A 14524-nucleotide genomic window follows, 5' to 3' on the forward strand; every position below is an offset into this window, starting at 1 on the left:
GAAATACATTTGACATATACAAGTAGACATAAACAGCATAAATTAGGGGATAGAGCAGAATCTATTGGGCTTCAATTAAAATAAGAAAAACAGGAATAGCAAAGATGATCTTGTACAAAGCTAAAGCAAAAATAGATTTGGTTAAAAGAGATAAGAATGATAATTACATCTTGACAAAAGGTAGTATAGACAATGAGTCAATATTGGTACGTAACATATATGCATGAAGTAGTGTAGCCTCTAGATTTTAAAAGTAGAAACTACAAGAAAAGGAGAAAATTGGCAGTAAAATTAACTGGTGAGGGATGTCAACCTTCCCTCAGATCTAAGTAAATCAGAACTAGATAAATCTAACCAAAAAATAACCAAGGAAGGAGTAAAGGAAATAATTGAAATTTTAGAAAAATTACATTTAATAGCTATCTAGAGAAAACTGAATGGAGTGAAAAAAGAATGTTTTCTTTTCAGCAGCACATAGAACATAAGAAACATTAACCATGTACTAGGTCATAAAAACTTCACAATGAAACACAAAAAAGCAGAAGTAATAAATGAGACCTTTTCATATCATAATGCAATTAAAAAGTATAATCAATAAGAGTTCAGGAAAAGACAAATTAAAAATTTATTGGAAACTGAACAGTCTTAATTCTTTAAAATGGGTGGGTCAACAAATTATGGAAATAGTGATTTCAAAAAGGAGTTACAGTGAAGAGACAACATATCGAATGTTATGGGATATAGCACAAGCAGTACTAGAGGGAAAATTTTATACTCTGGAATGATTATATCTGTTAAATAGAGAGGGAGAAAAAGATAAATTGGGAATGCAACTAAAAAACCTAGAAAAAGAACAAATTAAAAAACTCTAAGTAAAGAGTAAATTGGAAATCTAATAAAAATCAAAGGAGAAATTAATAAAACTGAAAGAGAAGTATTAGACTAATAAGACAAGTCTAGAAGTTTGTTTTCTGGGGAAAAAAACATAAAATAGAGCATTGGTTAATTTGATTTAAAAAAGGAACATAAATCAAATTGCTAATATCAAAATTGAAATGGGTGAATTTGCTTCCAATGAAGAGGAAATTAAAGCATTAGGAGCTCTTATATGACAATAAATCTTTCAATCTAGGTGAAATGGGTAAATATTTACAAAAATATGAATTGTTCAGATTAACAGAAGAGAAAATAAAAAATACCCATCTCAGAAAAAGAAATTAAAGAAGCCATCAATAAAGTCCCTAAGAAAAAATCCCCAGAGCGAAATGAATTCACAAGTCAATTCTATCCAACATTTAATGAAAAATTAATTCCAGGACTATTTACAGTACTTGAAGAAAATAGGCAAAGGAGTCCTACTAAATTCTTTCTATGAAGCATAGATGATGCTGATTGCTAAGCCAGAAAGAGCAAAAACAGAGAAAGAACAGTACTGGCAAATTTCCTTACTAAATATTGCTGCAAAAACCTTAAATAAAATCCTAGTAAAGACACTAATGCTGTACATCATAAGGTTTATTCACTGTGACCAGGTGGGATTTATACCAAGGATGCAAGGCTGTTTTAATGTTAGGAAACCTATCAGCATATTTGACCATATCAATAAGTAATCTAACAGAAACCATGTGATTATCTCAATAAATGGAGAAAAGACCTTTGACCATATACAATACCTATTCCTCTTAAAAACACTAGAAAACAAAGCAATAAAGGAGCCATTCTTTAACCTAATAAGTAGCACATAAAACCATCAGCAAATATCATCTGCAATGGGGATCAGTTTGAAGCCTTCTCAGTAAGATCAGAATTGAAGGAAATTATCATTTATCATCACTATTGTACTAGAAATGTTAGTTTTGGCAAGAAAAGAAGAAAAAGAAATGGAAGAAGTTCAAGTAAACAGTGAGGAAACTAAGCTAATCACTCTTTGTGGATGATAGGATAATATTCTTTGAGAATCCTAGACAACTAAACAAATTAGTTGAAATAAGTACTAACTTCAGTGAACTTACAGGATGCAAAATACACCCTCATAAATCATCAGCATTTCTATATATTTCCAACAAAGATCAGCAGCAAGAGTTAGAAAGAGAAATGCCATTTAAAATAACTCAAGACAATATAAAATACTTGAGAATCTATTTGCCAAGTGTAAAAAATAAAATTGGCGAGTTATAAAATAAAATATTTAAATGGAAAAACTTCAACTCACCAATCAGGTTCAAACTGTTTGGATACTTTGGGATACTTTTGATAGAGGTAATCAAAAGTATCCTCAGTGATAAAGTGAAGCTCAAATTGAACTTCCCTTCAGGGCCAGGCACAAAGACACTAACGAGACACTTAATATAAACATAAAAGGTTTATTGAAATATATAAGGATAAATAAAGAATTTTTAATTCTAATGGATTCTAAATCCACCCAAATAAACTCCCAGGTTCTACAAGGAACCACTTCTCCTGTGTTTCACACGCTACACTAATCCTCCCTGATCTGACTAATCCAAATTTATACTATCTAAATAAAAACTACTGCTATTATCTTTATAAATCTTAACTTCACCTTCAAATGATAAAATAGCAAAGGCTGGTGGTTGAGTCTCAACAAGAATCAAGTTAGGACTCAGTCTTAACAGACTCAGAGTCCAAACCAAAGATCAGGTTGGTTTTTTTTTTTTGGTCTTCTCTGAGTTAAACAATCTATAAAACCACAATAGATATGCAGTAGTGTTTCCCAAGTTGGGAAAGGAAAACACTGACCTCCTCTGGTCTTTCCCTCAGACAGAGTGGAAGGCAAGGATGTTACCTCCTCCAACCCTGAGAGAAGAGAAACGGTTATAACTGTCACATCTGAAATCAACATGTTCTCTCAGCTGTGCTTCAAACTCTAATTCTTTTCTCAAGCAGCCACTTTATTTCTTATACATAAACTAATAAAACAATACTCATTTTTTAATATCATCCTTACACAAAGCAAACACAAGAATTATATGAACACATTATAAAACACTTTTCACAAAAATTAACTCAGATCTAAACAATTAGAAAAACATTAATTGCTCATGTATATGCCAAGCTATGATAATAAAAATGATAACTCTTTGTAAATTCATTTACTTATTCAGTGCCATACCAATGAAACTACCAGAAAACTATTTTATAGAACTGGAAAAAATAACTACAAAATTTATCTAGGGGAAGAAAAGATCAAGAATATCAAGGGAATTAATGAAAAGGATGGTGGCCTAGCAGTACCAGACCCAAAACTTTACTGCAAAACAGTAATCATCAAAATAATTGGTTACAGTTAAGCAATAGAAGGGTGGATCAATGGAATAAATTAGGGGTAAATGACCTCAGCATTCTTGTGTTTGATGAACTCAAAGATCCCAGCTTTGGGGATATGATCTTGCTAGACAAAAGCTGCTATGAAAACTGGAAAGCAGAATGGCAAAAATTAGGTATAGACCAGTAGCTCACATCCTATATCAAGATAGGTCATTATGGGCCCATAATTTAGATGTAAAGTGTGACATAAGTAAATTCAGGGAACATAGGATTGCTTACCTGTCAGATCTATGGCGAAGGGGAGACTTTATGACCAAACAGGAGATAGAGAACATTACAAGATGTAAAATGAGTAATTTTGACTATATTAAATGTAAACTTTTTTGTATAAATAGAACCAAAGTAAACCAAGAATAGAACAGAAACAACCAACTGGAGAAAATTGTTTTATAACAGATTTCTCTGATCTCATTTCTCAAATATATAAAGAACTAAGTCATATTTATAAGAATCCAAGTCATTCCCAAGTTGACAAATGGTGAAAAGTTATGAATAAGCAGTTTTCAGATGAAGAAATCAAAGCTCTCAATAATCATATGAAAAATTGTTTTTAGTGGTCATTAAAACAATATGGTACTGGCTAAGAGACAGAAAGGAGGATCAGTGGAATAGACTCGGGGTAAGTGACCTCAGCTTGACAGTCTATGATAAACCCAAAGATCCCAGCTTTGGGGACCAAAATCCACTATTTGATAAAAACTGCTGGGAAAATTGGAAGACAGTTTGGGAGAGATTAGGTTTGGATCAACATCTCACATCCTACACAAAGATAAACTCAGAATGGGTGAATGACTTGAACATAAAGAAGGAAACTATAAGTAAATTAGGTGAACTCAGAATAGTATACATGTCAGACCTTTGGGAAGAGAAAGATTTTAAAACCAAGCAAGACTTAGAAAGAGTCACAAAGGGGGCAGCTGGGTAGCTCAGTGGATTGAGAGCCAGGCCTAGAGACGGGAGGTCCTAAGTTCAAATCTGGCCTCAGACACTTCCCAGCTGTATGACCCTGGGCAAGTCACTTGACCCCCATTGCCTAGCCCTTAACACTCTTCTGCCTTGGAGCCAATACACAGTATTGACTCCAAGACGGAAGGTAAGGGTTTAAAAAAAAAGAAAAGAAAAAGAAAGTCACAAAATGTAAAATAAATAATTTTGACTACATCAAGTTAAAAAGTTTTTGTACAAACAAAACTAATGTAACCAATATTAGAAGGTAAATAACAAACTGAGAAAGAATCTTCATAACAAAAACCTCTAACAAAGGTCTAATTACTCAAATTTACAAAGAGCTAAATCAATTATGTCAAAAAATCATGCCTTTCTCCAATTGATAAATGGGCAAGGGACATGAATAGGCAATTTTCAGTCAAAGAAATCAAAACCATTCATAAGCACATGAAAAAGTGTTCTAAATCTATTATAATCAGAGTAATGCAAATCAAAACAACTCTGACGTATCACCTCACACCTAGCAGATTGGCTAACATGGCAGCAAAGGAAAGTAATGAATGCTGGAGGGGATATGGCAAAGTTGGGACATTAATTCATTGCTGGTGGAGTTGTGAATTGATCCAATCATTCTGGAGGACAATTTGGAACTATGCCCAAAGGGCGATAAAAGACTGTCTTTTGACCCAGCCATAGCACTGCTGGGTTTGTACCCCAAAGAGATAATAAGGAAAAAGACTTGTACAAGAATATTCATACCTGCACTCTTTGTGGTGGCAAAAAAATTGGAAAATGAGAGGATGCCCTTCAATGGCTGAACAAATTGTGGTATATGTTGATGATGGAATACTGTTGTGCTCAAAGAAATAATAAACTGGAACAACCTCTAGGTAGGAGCGAAAGGAGCAGAACCAGGAGAACATTGTACACAGAGACTGATGCACTGTGGTGCAATTGAATGTAATGGACTTTTCCATTAGTGACAGTGCAGTGATCTTGAACAACTTGGAGGAATCTATGAGAAATAACACTATCCACTTTCAGAGGAAAAACTGTGGGAGTAGAAACACCAAAGAAAAATAACTGCTTGATTACATGGGTTGATGGGGACATGATTGGGGATATAGACCCTAAATAAACATCCTAGTGCAAACATCAACAACATGGAAATAGGTTCTGATCAGGGTCACATGAAATACTCAGTGGAATTGCGTGTCAGCTATAGGAAGTACGGGGGGAAGGGAGGGAGGAATAGAATAGAATAGAATATGATTTTTGTAACCAGTGAATAATGTTTGAAATTGACCAACTAAAAAAATAAATAAAAATTTGAAAAAATTGTTCTAAATTCCTCTTGATTAGAGAAGTAAATTAAAAGAACTCTAAGGTGCCACTTCACCCCTGCCAGATTGGTCAACATGAGAGTAAAGAGACAAAGGTTGGAGGGGATATAGCAAAATTGGGAAACTTAATGCATTGCTGGTGGAGTTGTGAACTGATACATCCATTCTGGAGAGCAATTTGGAATGACTTCCAAAGGGATATAAAACAATACACCTTTTGATCCACTAATACCACTACTAGGTCTGTACCCTAAAGAGATCAGAAAAAAAAAAGGAAGGAACCTACTTGTAGGAAAACACGTGTAACTGCTCTTTTCGTGGTAGCAAAGAATTGGAAATTGAAGGGATGTCTATCAATTGACAAATGGCTGAACAAACAATGATATGTTATGGGTTAGAATACTATTATGCTGTAATAAATGATAAACAGGGTGATTTCAGAAAGAGCTGGAAAGACCTACATGAACTGGTTCAGAGTGAAAAAAGAACTAGGGGAACATTGTGCAGAGTAAAAGTAATATTGTAGAATGATCACCTGTGATAGACTTGGCGATTCTCAGTAATGCAATGAGGCAGTACAGTTCTGAGGTTCTTATGATAAAGAATGCCCCCATAAAAAGAACTACTGGAGTTTCAATGTGGATGACAGCATTTTTTCTTTCAGGTATTTATTTGTTTTTGATTGTTGTGGTTTTATATGATTATTTATTTACAAAAATAAACTGTATAGAAACAAAATTTAAAAAATAGAAGTAGCTCACAGCCCCAAATTCTTTCTAATCTAGTAAGTTTATCTTTATTCCTTCTTTATGTTTTCCCTCAAATTACAGGTCAGATGACAGGAATGAAAAGGAAAGGAAAAGCATTTCAAAATACCTGCTCTGTGACCTTTTCTGGGTAAAGGAGGTTATAATTATCATTAATTTTATAACCTACCCAGAAGTTTAATAGTCTCATTGTCCTCAATTTATAGTTGAGGAAACTGAGGCAAGTAGAAATTAAATAACTTGCCCAGGGGCACCCAACTTCTCATCTCTATGAGGCTCTAATCAGTTTGTTTTTCTGACTCCCTAGTTCTGATCTATTACACCATTACTAACTGATGCACTACCAGTGCAATTTCTAGATTATAGAGGTAGTAGTATGTGCCTACTCTTCTATTAGAAGTGTAAAATAATGGTGGAATTTTCTGATTGAAAATGGTTTCCGGGATCAATGCCTCTTGCAAGTGTCCCAACAGTGAATACAACAGAAACCATCCTGTAGGCTTTACCTTCCATGTCCCCTTTCTGTTAAGAGGATTGTATTTTTTATTTTTCTCTCTCGATTCTTTCCTTCTTTCTTATGCCCAGGGCTTCCAGTTCCTAGAGAAAATTTTATCTTCTGTTTTCTGCAAAGGGAATCACCATGGCTGCTAGACCAAAAGAGCCCAAGGAGCTCCTGCCCAGGTGAGTGAAGTAAAAGCAGATATATAAGGGCTGCTATCCCAAAAGACTTTTATCTGTTGTAGTGAAGGGAGTGCTAAACTTGGGGCTGACAGACCAACACTGATTCATGCAGTTCATTTCCTGAGAGACAGATGATGGACTTGGTATAGAGTATGAGATATAATATATGGTAGATCATAAAATATGGTGACGATTTAGCATATCTGCAGTAAATGGCATCATATCTTTGCATTTGTAGAGAAAAGAAGAAAACTAATATTCCACTTTGAAAATTACTTCATGAGAGTTAAAGAGTGAAGTAGTCTCTCTGCTTATCATAAAAATTGTAGCAAGAATGACCATGTGATAGAATGATCCAATACCAAGAATGATCCAAAATGATGAGAACAGAATATCTGGAAGGTAACATTACCTGAGAATCCCAAAATTATAAGAATAATTGATGAGTGACTTTTTAGGAAAGCTAGAAAGGGCAATGGAGAAAGTATATAAACCCATGGAAGAAAGCATTCTCAAGTACAGTGCTTGAATTGTAATCTAGCTTCAGTGAGGTTGGTCAGGTCATTCCTCCATTCTAAACTCATGACCTGAGTTGTGAAGTGTGCTGAGAATCTTGGGTCTGCCTGAGTCACAGGTCTGTTGTGAGGTATTGTTTGTGAAAGTATTTCTAAAATCGTCCATCTTGCTGATATGATCAAATGGTGTATCCAAAGACTGGTTTGCTTATTTATGTTTGAAAACTCCTTTTTGCCTGGGAAAATAGAATAAAAATCAGTTTACTTTCTGACATCAGAGGAACAACTTACATTTCTTCTGTATGTGTGGGTATTCTTCCTTTTGCGTTTATATCATTTTTTGTTTTGTTTTAGATGCAGAGACTAATTTTGAAGTAAAGGAAATGGCTACAAAGCTCAGTGTTTTGGTCGAGGGATCTGGCCCACAAAGATGCATGAATGAGGGTCGCTCTGACTTTATTTTGAGAGAAATCTGTGACTCTACTATCAAAGGAAATAAAAATCTAAGTAATAACAGTGAATTTGATGAAACTGCAGAGAAATTCATCCAATATTCAATCCTAAATCAGTATATGAAATTGAGCTCAGGAAACAACTGCTGTCAGGATTGTGAATACAGCAAAAGCTTTCCTGCAGAACTAGAACTTATGCAGTCAACTCAGAAACCTCCTGAAATGCCCTTGTATCAAGATAACTTAGGGGGACTGGCCTTTGGCTGGAGTTTAGACCTTATTAGACATCCAAATAGTAAACGTGTAGAGATGGTTTCTGTGAGTAATAAAGATGGGAGAATTTTGAGTCAGAACTTTGAGCTTGCAGCACATCAAATAATCCACTGTGGAGAAACACCTTATGAATGCAAACAGTGCGGCGAGGCTTTCACGGAGAGGGGCTCTCTTGCCAAACATCAGAGAATCCACACTGGAGAGAAACTTTATGAATGTAAAGAATGTGGAAAGTCTTTCACACAGAGGGGCAAGCTTACTAAACATCAGAGAATACACACTGGAGAGAAACCTTATAAATGTAAGGAATGTGGAAAGGCTTTCACTCGGGGGAGCCGTCTTGCTGCACATCAGAGAATCCACACTGGAGAGAGACCTTATGAGTGTAAACACTGTGGAAAGGCTTTTACACAGAGGTGCACTCTTGCCAGACATCAGAGAATCCATACTGGAGAGAGACCTTATGAATGTAAACATTGTGGGAAGACTTTCATACAGAAGTGTAATCTTGCTATACATCAGAGAATCCATACTGGAGAGAGACCTTATGAATGTAAACAGTGTGGAAAGATTTTCAGATGCAGCTCCAATCTTAGGAAACATCAGAGAATCCACACAGGAGAGAAACCTTATGTATGTAAACAATGTGGAAAGGGTTTCACACAGAGGTTCAATCTTGCTGCACACCAGAGAATCCACAATGGAGAGAATCCTTAGAAATGTAATTAGTGTGGAAAGGCTTTCACACAGAAGGACCATCTTATTGCACATCATTGAATCAACACTGGAGAGAAACCTTATCTGTGTAAATAATGTGGAAAGGTTTTCACACAGAGCTCTTATTTTACTGCACATCAGAGAGTCCACACTGGAGAGTAACCTTATGAATGTAAACACTGTGGGAAGACTTTCATACAGAACTGCAATCTTGCTGTACATCAGAGAATCCATGGAGTGGCCATCTTGCTAAGTGTCAGAGTGTCTACAATAGAGAAAAACTTTATGAATATAATCAATTTGGATAGGCTTTCACATAAAGCTTCACAGAAGCTTCATGTCAGAAAATCTTCACTGGAGAAAAACCTCATGAATGAGGCTGAGCTTATACTTGCCACTTTTGGATTATTTAACATAATGATCCACTAGAGAAAACTTTAGGAATATGATGAATGTGATTAGACCTTCAACCAACAATTCTCTCTTATTCCCAACTCAAGAATTCCTTTTAGATAGAAATCTTATTGCTGTCATGAATGAAGAAAGACATTAAAATGGAGAGTCCAGAGCTTTTTTCAGTATGGGAAAATGTCTTTTGAAGAGACTCGTTCCAGATTGACTCCCTGTATGAAGGATTTCAGCCAGAGACAATTTCTTACTTTATATCAGAGAATTCATAGTGCAGAATAACCTTATGAATGTGCTTAAATTATATGTGTTTTCCTCAAGAGGAGGTTGACAACTATTATGCAGATTATAAAAAGTCTGAAGGACCACCTCCACGTCTATTAGATTGGGTATTGTGACAGAAAAGGAAAGTGACAAAAGTTGGAGATGTGGGAAAGCTGAGATACTAATAAACTCCAGTGGAATTGTGAACTGATTCATCCATTCTGGAGAGAGCCATTTGGAACTGTGTCCAAAGTCCATTAAAAAATCAAATAGGGAAAGGACCTATATGTATTAAAAAAAAAACTCAACTGCAAAACTGCTCTTTTGGGGGTAATGAAAGAATTGAAAAGCAAGAGGAAACTCATCAATTGGTAAATGGCTGACTAAATGGTGGCATATGATTGTAATGGAATACTATTGTTTTATAAATTAATGAGGAGAAATGGAAGCTCAGAATAACCTGGAAAGACCTGAGAACTGATACAGACTGAATTTAGGAAAACCAGAAGAAAACTGCACATTGTGAGAGCAATATTTATGTAGAACTGTGAATTGAACTTTTCTCAACAATACAGTGATCCAAAACAATCCCAAAGGACTCAAAAAGTTTCATCTGGTTCCAGAGAAAGAAGTGATGGCGTCTGAATCAAGACCAAAGAAAAACTTTTTACTTTTAAAGTTTTTGTTTTGGTTTTTTGTTTGAGTTTAGTTCCACAGAAGGATCAATATGGAAAAATGTTTTATAAGCTTGCACATGCAAAATCTCTATAATATTGTTTAACATCTCTTTGGTGTTGGGGAGAAAAATCCAACACTCAAAATGTTTTTTAAATGTTTGATATTGTTATTACTCATAATTGTCAAAAAATAAAATATGAAATGATGGAGGAGAAGAGTTGTATGATAAGTAGTGAACAGCATTCTTTCTGGAATGAAAGGGTATACAGGATATGATTACAGGAAGGACATCACCTTGAGCTCATACTTGACTATTCACTGAACACGTAATGTTGGAGATAAGGTTCAATGTCTCCAATTTGCTAGGAAAGACATTTTGCTGTAGCACAGGCTTCATAGATTGTCACAGAGGAGCCCTCATTAAAAACTCCAAATTTCATAATGTGTAAAAAACACTACAATGTTAAGGACTTTTTCTCTAAAGTCCTAAGGCTTGTCATTCTTCCTCACTATTTGTTGGCATTCATCTATTACTATTTTTTTAGCCATTCCCTACAGTAAAAGTAAAAATTAAGGTTGTTGACTCAATATATTATACTAGTGGTTTCCAGGGATTAAAATTCAATTCCAATAAAATACTAAAGTCAGCTTGGGATTTTTATGGTGGTTTAATTACAATAGAGGGAAGCAATTAAGAGGAAGAGAGAGAAAAGGGAATTGGACTGCACTGGCAAGCCAGATAAGAGTTGGAGATCAAGGAAAGGAGTAAAAGAGGAATAGTCACCTCACCACCAAGCCACAAATGCCAAAACCTGTCAAGCATGCCACCATGAGTTCCCAATGCAGAAAAAAAAAACCCCAACATCTCTAAGAGAGTGCGAAAGCCTGGAGAAAGGAAGTGACATGAAATATATAGACAGTTCTTTACATCACTTCCTGCCTCTCACATGTACCAATAGTAGCTTAAGCTTGATTTAGGATAGCCCAAGGGGTCTGTCAGTTTCTTATTTGTCACTTGCTAGCACATGTCAGTAATAGGCCATCCTTCTCAACACTTAATCCTTAAGTAGGGGTGTATACATTCCGGGTTGCTATTATTGTAAGACTAAGCAAAATGGAGAAAATCTAAAATTCACTCTACTTGCCACTCAACTTGTTTCATGTTTTTTTGTTGGTACATATAGATCTTACAATATAAGAGTGCATGGGGAAGACGTGGGAGGAATAGAGTACCTGATCCCTACTCTTCAGTCTGTTCTATCCAAGGACTTGGGCTCATGATGCAGTTGGTTCATTTCTGTGTCTGAGTAGAAGTCCAACACTTCAAATGGAATAATATGGGAGGATTTGACTTTGTCTTTCTAAATATCAACTAATGAGGACTCAGGGGCCATCCTAAGGTTGAGCTGTCACACCAAAAAAACCAGGACACAACTCCCTTCACAAGTAAGAGGCAAGGCACTGGGAATGATGAAGGAGACACATTGAGAAACAATATTATCTTTGGAGAAATAGCTTCACATTCTTATTGGTTGAAATTTGAATGCTATACAATAAAACATTTCTATAAGATGAACAAAGTCCAAATTATTCCTCCCTCTCATAATTCCTTCCCTCCCCTCTAATCAGAGAAGAGCATAAGAATTTCACTTGCTCTTATAGCTCACAAGGAAACAAGGAGATTTAAGCAGATCTTTTCAATTTTCTCCTTTCAAATGTAGCCAATTAAATGTTTTATTGTTTTTAACATCAATATCATACAATATTACATGATGTAATATTACACATTATGTTATTTAACAGATTGTGTTGTATACATCTATGTTATAGATTATAATATAATTAATATCATAATTTTATGACTCACCAATTTTTATTTTTTCCATAAAGGATAGTCAAATAACTTCAGAATCAAGCATGATGCTTCAGAATTAGATTTATAACTTGTAGTCGAGGCAGGACCTCCTCTTTCCTTTGTCTTTGCTTCAGACAAAGATGTGGATTAACCTTTACCCATCCCGGGACCAAGGTTGGAACAGTAAACATGAAGGAAGCAGGATAACATTTATGAAAAGCAAATTGTGATAAGGTGGGCGCCTCTCCCCCTTGTTTGGATTTGCATTAGACGAAGATGTGGATTAACCTTTGAACACCTGCCTATCCCTGGACCAAGGTTAGGGTTTCTGAAATGTAAAGTCATAAATTCCGGTGGGTTTTGTCTAAGTAGTCTTTGCCTATAAAAGTTCTATGTGAAGCAAATAAATTTGGCACTATTTTTCTCTTTCATATAGTGTCCATTCTTTCTTTTGTTACTCCTCATTTTTCGTTACCCCAAGTAAGGTCACACAGGATTGGCCGACCCTGTGATGGAGTCTTACAAGCCTTGGAGTCTTACAATAACTGGAATTAGAATTGAAATTCATGAACACAAGATTAACATGGTTGATAAAATACATGAGGATTTTTTTCCTGGGTTTCCTACCAAATTTTGGAATGTCAACTAGAAAAAACGCAGAACTATTAAATAGTTAAAATCACTCTTTAATCAAGGGAAAAGGAGTTAGCGCTACTAATACGACAACAGAGCTGCTTCCCATGACTGCACAGAGTCAAGATGCCCTGGTCACTAGCCCCTGGGAGTGCCACCGACTCAGGATGGACTCCAAGGAACAAAAGAACTTGGGAAACCTATATACCCTTTGGGAAATCCAGGGGCAGGGAAAGATGATTGACATTACTATGGCTACAAGGAAAATGGGAGTGTTCAAACTATACTGACAAGATACAATCAAGCTAGAAGCTAGGGTGCAAGAGAAGGGGGCTGCTTACAAAGTTAATAAAGGATGGTTCATGCCCATGTCTGACCTTCCTGAGAGAGGCTTTAATACAATAGGGGACACTACCTAAAACAAAGAAAGTTCTTAACATATGCTTATCTCACCCAACCAGGATTATCATTTCCCTTCAGGGTAGATTCCTCATGGGAACAGGGAGCAAGGACAAGCTTTTGGGGTCTCCAATCTACAAGCTAGTCCTGAAAATTGGGGTTCATCAGATCTCACTAGGTAACAAGTTTGGGATTCCTAGATTCCATGTTGACAGGAATGATGGTATTAATAGACTTTGTTAAAAATATCTTTTCCAATGTTGAAATATTGGCTAAATCTGTAGAACTTTTCACAAATATTCATGTGTTCATAGATTTTTTTACATGACGCACAGTGAGTTATGTGAATCCTAATGATAGTGGGTTTGTTTGCTTTTGTCATTAAATGATCTCTTATAATTTTGGGAATTTGGGTAATTTTTAGAATCTGTATTAGTTGTTATACTACTGTTTTAAAAATATTCTTACCTGGTGAAAGAATTTTGTACACTCACGCTGTGGATCCTGTCCAAGTTAAGAGTGATATACATTTCATTTTTGAGTGAGCACCTTTTGTGTTGTGCCTCTGCTTGGCTAACATATTGTCAAATGGAATGTGAACTGTGAAATTAAGCTTTTTTTAATTATTTTTTCTCTTTATGTTTGTATGTGAATTTTAGATTTTTCTACCATACTTAGTCTGACAAAGTCAGGAATGTCTTGTGAACTTTAAATTACTCTACCCTACTTAGATCTTACTTTATGGTGAAGATAAAGTTGTAATCTCCTGATTGAACAATGAAGGTACTTAGTTCTTACTTTATAGTGAAGCTAGAACTTTAAGCTAAGTCTCTTTTTAGACCTTAATACAAAAAGATGTTAAGTAACCACAAAGGTTAAATTAATTACAAAATGGTCAAGTAACTAACAGAAGGCGAACTTAACAAAGAAGTGTTAAGTAACTCTAAAGATATGATATAATCAAAGAAGATGAGAACTAAAGTTTGGGCATTTAGAGGAGGGGACACAAGAGTAAAAGGACTATATATTTGGCTCACTTGCTCTCTCCAGGACCTTTTGGCTTTTTCCCCGGAGAGGTGGCTCTGGCTGGCAGCGTGCTAAGTGTTCCAACATCTTGGTGTGGTGGCAGCTATTGCCCGGTTTGGCGGTGAGTTTTCCCTTGATACTATACTGGGAGAATCTGAGTAGCTAGTTCAGGTTCAGGCATCTTAGCTGAGCCCTCTTGGAGTTTAGGCTGATTCCT

The 14524-nt window shown here is 35.7% G+C and overlaps 1 protein-coding gene across 1 annotated transcript in view; it reads left to right on the forward strand.

The window, feature by feature from the left end:
- The window catches only part of LOC103098613 (zinc finger protein 470-like), a 74193-nt gene extending 61513 nt beyond the window's left edge, over positions 1-12680 (forward strand). Inside the window, exons 8-9 of the mRNA XM_056826255.1 lie at positions 6992-7087; positions 7957-12680. Coding sequence (XP_056682233.1) covers positions 6992-7087; positions 7957-9044 — 1184 coding nt within the window. The 3' untranslated portion in view covers positions 9045-12680. The remainder of the gene's footprint in view (positions 1-6991; positions 7088-7956) is intronic.
- Positions 12681-14524: the final 1844 nt, after the last annotated feature.

This window comes from Monodelphis domestica, chromosome 4 (assembly GCF_027887165.1).
Source record: "Monodelphis domestica isolate mMonDom1 chromosome 4, mMonDom1.pri, whole genome shotgun sequence".
Lineage (NCBI taxonomy): Eukaryota > Metazoa > Chordata > Mammalia > Didelphimorphia > Didelphidae > Monodelphis > Monodelphis domestica.